We start from the raw sequence: 8,846 nt of genomic DNA, 5'->3' as shown, positions 1-8,846 counted from the left end.
CAGATTTTTTAGAGCCCTGAGGGTTGAATTTGATGAAAACATGCTTCCTATATTCTTCTATAACCTGTAAGTATATGCTCACACACCATTTGTCTATTAATATAGTGACAGTTTGTGAAGCACTTCCAAATTACTACAGTAAAAAAAAAAAACATCTATAATTAAGGCCTAAAAATGGGTGCCAAAAACCAAATCCCCAGTCAATGTACTTAATCCCCCGTCCATTTTTGTCCATTTGTATATAGGTACACATTATATGGTATCTTAATCTTTCATTTGTAAAAATGTATATTTTATAAAAGTAATATATATATATATATATATATATATATATATATATATATATATATATATATATATATATATATATATATATATATATATATATATATATGTATATATATATATATATATATATATATATATATATATATATATATATATATATATATATATATATGTTTATGTTAAATCAGAAATTATTTTAAATGAATACTAAAAACTGACAATGGATTCTGAAAGTCAAGATAAAGAACCCTCTACACAGAATGGTTTTAAGATTCAACCAAATAGTGTCACTTGGAAAACTGGTCTAATATACGATCAAAAAATGTGTGAATATTTCAACTTAGAAGATAAAAATCATGTTGAAAGACCTGCAAGAATTTCAAGTATTTACAATGCACTTAATAAAAATGGTTTGACATGTAGGTGTCAAATTTTAGAGTCCAGGTTTGCATCTCATGATGAAATATTATTAAAGCACAATGAGCATCATCTAAAAGTGATAGAATCTCTTTCTACCAAAACTAATGAAGAACTAAGCAAGATGAGTTATGATTATGATTCTATATATTTCCACCCTAACAGTTCAGAGAGTTCTTTTCTTTCAGTTGGTTGTACAATAGAAGTTGTTGAACAGGTATTAAAAAAAAATATTTTGAATGGTGTTGCAATTGTAAGGCCACCTGGGCATCATGCTCTTACACACTGTTCTATGGGATTTTGTCATTTCAATAATGTTGCTATAGCAGCAGAATATGCTGTAAAAAAGTATGGTTTAAAACGTGTTTTAATTGTTGATTGGGACATTCATTATGGCAATGGAATTCATAAAATGTTTGAAAATGATAATTATGTTCTATACTTTTCTATGCACAGGTATGACAATCAACGTTTTTGGCCTTGTTTAGCTGAAGGAAATTATAATTCAATAGGTAAGGGTGATGGTGAAGGTTTTAATGTGCATGTTGCATGGAACAAATCAGGAATGAATGATGCTGATTACATGCTTGCATTTAAACATGTTTTGTTGCCAATAGCAAAGGAATATAATCCTGAATTAGTTCTTGTATCTGCTGGATTTGATTCAGGTAAAGGAGATCCATTAGGAAATTGCAAAGTTACACCTGCCGGTTATGCTCAAATGACAAATGAACTAATGTCTTTAGCTGATGGCAAAGTTGTTATTGTACTTGAAGGTGGTTATAACTTAAAAACATTAGCCTCCTCTATGTCTTCTTGCCTTGCTACCCTTCTAGGTGATCCTATTAATGTGGTAATAAATTCTAACAAATCTAGTTTAAGTGCAAAGCAATCTGTAGCAAAAACGTTATTTGCAATTCAAAAGTATTGGAAATCATTAAATATTATTGACCAAATGTTCTTTGATGTTTTAAAACTGGAAAATGTTGAACAGAGTAGTTCGTTAAGTACATCTTCAGATGAAGATATTGATCTTGTTATGGATGGTTTAACACAAATATCAGTTGCTCAGAATTAGTGCTATTATTTAATTTATAATTTTTTTTTGTTTAGAAACAAATATAAAAATATGACATTTTATTTCCATGCAAAAATTTACTTCAAATACTAAACATTGTTACTTATTAATACATTTGTATTTAATGTCTAAACTGCTTTTATTTGAAATTATGTTTGTCCTTTTATATTAATTATGTTATGTTTATATTTGGAATTTTTTATTATGTAAAGAAAAATTTATATACATAAAATCAAATTATTTTTTTTTTAATGCTTTCTTAGTAAAGAAGTTTCAGGTAAGTTCTTTAGTATTGTATATTGTAAAAAACAAGCAATTACAATCAAAATAGAATAATATGATATTGGTAATACAGATCATTCAATTTTCCTTTTGCTTGACACTATCATATTTGTTGTTGCTTGCATATTCGGCTTTTCCTTTTGTTTAGCATTTTATTATCTTAGGTGGTTGAAGGATTTTGTTTCACAAGGTCATGTTTATTGCACTTCATCATGTTTCAATTATAAAAATGTGTTTAATGTGATAACAAGTGAATTGATATTGATAATATTGATTTTTGAGCTTGCTATTTAAAAGTAATGACTTCTTAAAAATTTTAGCATTTTGTTTTAAGTTTAAAGTTATATAATTTCTTTCATTTTTCAATTAGGTTAATGATGCATCATTATTATAAGATTCAATGAAGATATGTTATTCTAAAAAATTTTATGTGGTTCTATTTATAATATTTTATATATAAAATATTTATAATATTTTTATAACATTAATATTCTTTATAACATTTTCAGGCCATTGAAACTGTCATTGGTCATACATTGATTGTACTGGCAGGTTTTAGTTGTGGCATGGATCAAACTTTTGTTCTTGTTACAGTTAATCCTTGTGTTTTTTATCATTTCATTATTAATGAAAATATATATCCATAATAAAAGTGTATAAAAATGTTTATGTACAAATATAAAGTATAATGATAACATTATACTTTATATTTGTTTAATTGCATAAAATATTGTTATATATGTTTTTCTTATATTCATTTTTTAAATATAAACACTCATATTAGATTATAGAATATGTGCTAACATGTTGAAATACTATGCTTAATATATTAGTATTAGTTGTATTTTTTTGTCAGAAACACCTTCACACTTTTTTGTTTCAAGCAAATGTATTTAATTATAAATTCTTGATTACATCATTGTCTTGTTGATTTCATGAAATGATTAAAAAAAAAACAGTAAAAAAAAAAATTTCTTTTTTATGCATATTTGTAATTTTTACAATAAGAAAAATTTATTATAAATTTTTTGTTCTTATATATTTTTTTCAACATTTTTTAAATAAATTTTTAACATGTTTATCTTCAGGTACCAGGTATCTGTCCCTAGGTGTCAACATTTATTAGTTAACAGGTTTTAAATAAATTAATGGTCATGCTTGTATGAATAAACCAGTGCCAGCGCTCTTAGTTGCAATGTCATAAATAATACTAAATAATTTTAAATATATGTAAAATATTGACAAAGGTGCAACTACAAAAGAGTTTTATATTAAGTCAAACAACAAAAATAACAAAAGTTTTTATTTAATCACTCAGTTTTAAAATTCTTTGAGCTTTCTCCTTGTAAGAGCGTGGAGTGTTTAGCTTTGAATAATTATTTTTAAAAATATTTGACAAAATTTTAAAATTTTTCATACACATTATTCTTAACCCAAAAAATATAAATTCCAAAAAAAAAGATCCAAAGTAGTAAGACAAAGGAATGCAAAAAAACTGGCAAAGTCAGATAGTGCAATAAAAAGTACATAACAAAAGAAAGTAAATTGACTTAAAATGTCAGTTGGCTTTGTCAAGCCACCTCTATCTAAGTCTTTGAGGTAATCACATACTCATTTCAATATGAACAGCATAACAGCATCAGTTAACCTAGACTCTGATATTTTTAAAGAATCAAATATTTCACTTTCCTTTTGTGTTAGTTGCCTCTGACAGTTCATGCAAGTATGACCAACATGAAGCTCACAAAAGTCTGAATCATATTGTAAAAGTAGTTTTGAGTGCTCAATTTTAGTTTTTTTTAAACTTGTTGAACCGAACTAAAATAAGCACCACCAGCCCCAAATTACTAAATGCTTTTTCAACTGGGTCAGATGTAAAGTCACCAAGTTTTACAAATTCGTGAGATGTATTTAACAAATATTTTGCTAACTCAACTATTCTTTTTAAGGTATGGACTATTGCTTTAGATGTTTCAACAGTCAGTGTTTTAATTCTTTTTTTTTCCATTATGGCAATCCATATCTTCACATTATCTTTACAGATTTGTGATGATAAAAGTATTTTGGAAAGGTTGAAGCTGTATTTAAATGTGAAAGAGTCACAAGTGTCTTACTTTCTAAGTTGTAAAGGCTCTTGAGATCATCCCATCTTGCAATTAAATTATCATCATTGTCCTTAAACTGGGTTTCTTGAGATTGTTCAGTAATCCAATTATTTCTTATATTTTTCCATATATGAACATAATCATAAAGTAAAAAAATGTTATTTTTAGTCAGCCATGGTTTCTCTTCAAAAGTTTCAAAGAGAGAGAAAAACTTTAAATTGACTTTACTATTGTCACATATAATCGCAACACAGCCTCCATTTGCATTTGAAATTGATCCAAGTATAGAATCAACTACTACGTACTGAAAATCTGAATCAAGACAACATATGGAATCATGTATACTATAAAAGTGGGTCCAACAAAAAGACATTTAATCATAACAGCTAATATTGTTTTTGCTAATTTGTCTGGTTGATTAACAGATTTCCAAAAAAAGTCTTCTTCATGATAAGTTAATGAAGTTTTAGAATATACTTCATCAACTATTAAAATGCAGTCGTTGTCAGTTAGTAAGTTTGCAAAAAATGTGCAAAATAAATTCGTCATTGTTTAATTTTGAAGCTTTTGATGTCAATTTTTGTAAAGTAGAAACACTGAGAAGCTGATAATCATTTCGAATTAGCTTATAAAGTGCTCTTGAAACAGAAAAATATTCAAAAGCTTGAACAATAGTGTTTAAAGAATATAGTGTATCACCAAGACTTAAAATTTTCATAGAAGATAAACTTTCTATAATAACTTGTTTTTATTTTTATCGATAACTCAATATTAGTCAAATATCTTATGGCTTCAGCCAAATTCGACCATTTGTCTAAAATACTTATATTATTTCTAGACAAACTTGTTACATAGCATAAGCATCCAAAATGATACATCTCATATTTTAAATTAGAAGAAAACAAATCTTTTCATCACATTTGTAGACAACTATACACTTTAATAAATCTTTCGAAATTTTTTTTTTTTTGTTGGTAATGAATAATCAAATCATTAAAATTCAAAGAGGCTTGGCTTTGAAAGTCTCAAGTTGATCAGCTTGTACATTTCTTGCACCAGTTGATGAAGTTGTAACTCTTGATTTTAGAGGTGCAGTTGGTACAAGGCTGGACTTAACACAATGAAAAATAGAAGGCTGAGAAAAGGGTCTTTCCTTACTATAAACAATAATTTTTTTAAACTTTATAGGCCAATGTTCAGAACATACAACACTGTATTTGCTATCAGGAATGTTGCTTCTTGGAATAGCTGGTAGCCACTTTCTACATTCTTCTGGATCTTTTGGTAATCTGTAAACAGCACATTTTTTTGCACGATTAATAGGCTTGTGTTTTAGATAGCTGTGATTTATACAAATGTATATATAAATATATATATACAACATAATATATATACATATATATATATATATATATATATATATATATATATATATATATATATATGCATATAATACACTATTACTTACTAGACACATGGGTCACTACCTGGTGGGCACCTGAGACCTGTGAAAGTTGATAAAATATATATGAAAAAAAAAATACTTATAGGGAGTGTACAAAAAGCAATTATGAAAAGGTGCACATAATAATAATAATAATAATAATAATAATAATAATAATAATGCATCATGCTATAATTTTTTTAATGAAGAAAATACATTTTCTCAAAACAAAAAATGTGATTTATGGCTTTCTGAAAAAATAATTCAGTTAGCTTACACTTATAGACCTCATGTCATCAAATATTAAAAAAAAGTTGTCTGAAGCACTACATAATAGTAATAATCATCAAACTGAGGAAGATGAAAGGTACATGTTGTCTCTTTTGATTTGAAAGTAAATATCAAAATAGAATTTTATTTATTATGATAATTTTTATATATACACACACAAACACAGTTACATATTTCCATCATCTTAGCATCCAGTTAAAGTTTATGTATTCCATGCTTCTATTTAACTGACACAGCTTATGCAAAACTGCATTGTTTCATTAAAAGAAATGGTTTTCACACAAATATTGCTTTCTAAAGAACTGTTATATTAGCTGCAGGAATGCGGAGTTGCAAAAGGACTCCAGCTTTATATCTCTATTTTTTCCTGGTCTCTGGTTTCCAAAAGCTCTGAACATATTAGTTTGCTTATGATCTGCTAAATAAAAAAGCTCATGAAATTTAATGACTTGAAACATATTGTTTTTAGGCCAGGAGTCCCGGAGTCTTTGCCATCATTATACCTAAGAACTCCATGTTCAAAAAGTGATTGTTCCTCTAACCTAAAATTCCATTATTTTTTTTACCAATAGTAGTCCATAGGCATTTTTTATATTATCAGAACTTCTAGATACCAAAAACTAGGCAGATGTAATCTTTTTGTAACATTCAAATTCAGAGTCCTTTTTGGGACTCTCCATCCCTGATTAGCTGTGAATCTCCAAAATATATTAGAAATTTTTAAAATCTTTTGGAACTTTTTGGAATATTCTAAAACTCTTCAGAATGTTCTAGTACCTTTTTGAATGCCCTGATACCTTCCAGAAATCTCTGGCTGAAACCTTTATAAAAAATTATTTTTTGCACACATCCTGTTCACTTTTAACAAAACTTTTAAATTAAATGCAATTTTTTTGATTTGCAATTGTTTTTCTATGATTCAAATGGGGTATTGAGCGAAAATGCTCAATACCCCTTTGAACCCCTTGCCCAGTTCTTTACTACTTAAGATGTCAGTGCCCAACCAGCTGCTGATTAATAATAATTTTGGTAACTTCTTTGTTTAACACACATTCTTGCTTAAGTGTATATTGTTTGTAGTTTTTGAGAGAGTTGTTTTAAGTTTGTTTAACAGTTTACTTATATTTTCTGTTTGTCAACAAGATATTTGTTTATAAGTTAGAAATCTCATTTATTAAAGTTTTTTTTGTTGTTAAATGCGAAGTATCTCTAATACTTTTTAGTTATTTATCTAAAAAATGTTAAAATCCATAAGTTTTTTAACTATTAGATGAAATTATATTTTTATTATGTTTTTAAATTTTTTATTAATGTTTATCACTTGTAAGTCCTGATATCTTCTAAATATTAATAACAATTATTGTTAATTTATAATTTATTATTATTGATTTTTAAGTTCATCAATAATATTTATATCAAAAAATTCATACTATATTTTGTGGGTCTATAATTTCTTTGAAATTTATTTTATAAAACTAAATTAACACTCATTGTCTTTATCAAATGAAAAGTAAACCAAAAATTGTAAAAGTCTTCTATAACATTTTTTTGTGTGCGATAAAAAAATATCAAATTTTTATAAGGACATCAAATAAGTTCAATTATTAATGTCATTTTTAATAGTAAATATAAAAAAAAAAATTTTGGATGTAAATGTTTAGTGAGATTATGTCATGCAATGTTTATAAAAAAATTTGTATTTAAAAAAAGTTATAAGTGTAATTTAATATTTTGCAGATTGAACTTGCTAAGCATATCAAATATCGAAGATATTGATACTGGCAATGAAAATCAAATTTATTCAATTGCATTAAATCAAAATGGCAGCAAAGCTGCCATAGGATTAGATAGTGGCTCATTGCAAGTATGTTAGTTTATTTATTTTTTAAGTAAACAAATTTGGGTGTGTAAAAAGTATTTATAAATATTTGTTGTTTTGTTTACTTTGTTTGTTGTTGTTGTTGTTGTTGTTGTTGTTGATAAAGATTAAATATTTCTTTGATAAAAATTTTAATAAAAATTATAAAGAGAGTATTTATAAAGTAAAAACAGTTATATTTTTATTTTAAGAGAGCTGGCCATCATCAAATAAAAAGTACTAGATATTACATTTTTTTGTACACATTTTTTGCAAATCAAAATAACATGATTGATGTCTAAAAGTTAAAAAAGAAAAAAAAGGTTTTATAACAAAGGGTAAAGAGTTAACTTCGCTCTTATTTTAGAATTTTTCTATTGAGTCTGGTAAATAAGTTGTTTTTTCAAAGAGTTATTCAAAAATTGTATACAAAAGTTATGAATGGTTTTTTACAGAAAGAACATTTAAATTGTTTGAGCTTGATGACTCAAACCCATTCTGGATTTTTCACATAGTTCATATACCCACTGATTGTTACAAATTTTATATATTTTTATTAAGAAATTCACTTCCAACAAGGTTGCATGCAGGCTCTTTAAAGTTAAAAGTTGGGAGTTAACAGTAAACAAAGAAAAGGTTTACAGAGCAAAAAAAAAAGGTTGACAGACTCTTTTAAAAAAAAAGTAAATTGTATGATTCAGAAAAGAATGATAAAAAATAAGAAAGATAAAAAATACTAGGTGAATAAAAGTTTTTTGACCATAAAGGAATAGCTGCATTAAAAGGATGCCACTACGCTGAATAAAAATATCGCAAGATTAAGTTTTGGTTAGCAGAACAAGAGTTGATAGCTTGCTTGAGCAGTGCTATGAAAAAAAGATGTAAACTTACAACCTTAGTAAATGATAACCTTGCGATGAATTGGTTTGTATAAAAAATCAGAAGTGAAAGATAACCCAAAAAGATATAAGATAAGATCCAAAAGGGCATAAAGTCAAAGACTCTGTAAGAAGATTTGCTATTGATTCATTAAATAATATCAAAATATTATAATAATTGTAAATGTTAAACAACTGAGTTGTT

The 8,846-nt window shown here is 26.4% G+C and overlaps 2 protein-coding genes across 2 annotated transcripts in view; both read left to right on the top strand.

The window, feature by feature from the left end:
* Positions 1-466: 466 nt before the first annotated feature.
* On the top strand, positions 467-2,015 carry LOC136080550 (polyamine deacetylase HDAC10-like). Its single transcript, XM_065797363.1, has one exon. The coding sequence runs from the start codon at positions 509-511 to the stop codon at positions 1,781-1,783; it is 1,275 nt and encodes a 424-aa protein (XP_065653435.1). The 5' UTR covers positions 467-508; the 3' UTR covers positions 1,784-2,015.
* Positions 2,016-5,776: 3,761 nt separating this feature from the next.
* LOC136080551 (WD repeat-containing protein tag-125-like) overlaps positions 5,777-8,846 on the top strand; it is a 19,944-nt gene continuing 16,874 nt past the window's right edge. The window contains exons 1-2 of the mRNA XM_065797364.1: positions 5,777-5,981; positions 7,643-7,769. Of these exons, the coding sequence (XP_065653436.1) occupies positions 5,905-5,981; positions 7,643-7,769 (204 nt within the window). The 5' untranslated portion in view covers positions 5,777-5,904. The remainder of the gene's footprint in view (positions 5,982-7,642; positions 7,770-8,846) is intronic.

Source organism: Hydra vulgaris, chromosome 05, assembly GCF_038396675.1.
Source record: "Hydra vulgaris chromosome 05, alternate assembly HydraT2T_AEP".
NCBI classification, from domain to species: Eukaryota; Metazoa; Cnidaria; class Hydrozoa; order Anthoathecata; family Hydridae; genus Hydra; species Hydra vulgaris.
This window is presented reverse-complemented; position numbering and strand designations above follow the sequence as displayed.

Coding starts and splice junctions, on each gene's coding strand:
- LOC136080550 (XM_065797363.1), top strand. CDS start 509: ATGGATTCTGAAAGTCAAGATAAAGAACCCTCTACACAGAATGGTTTT.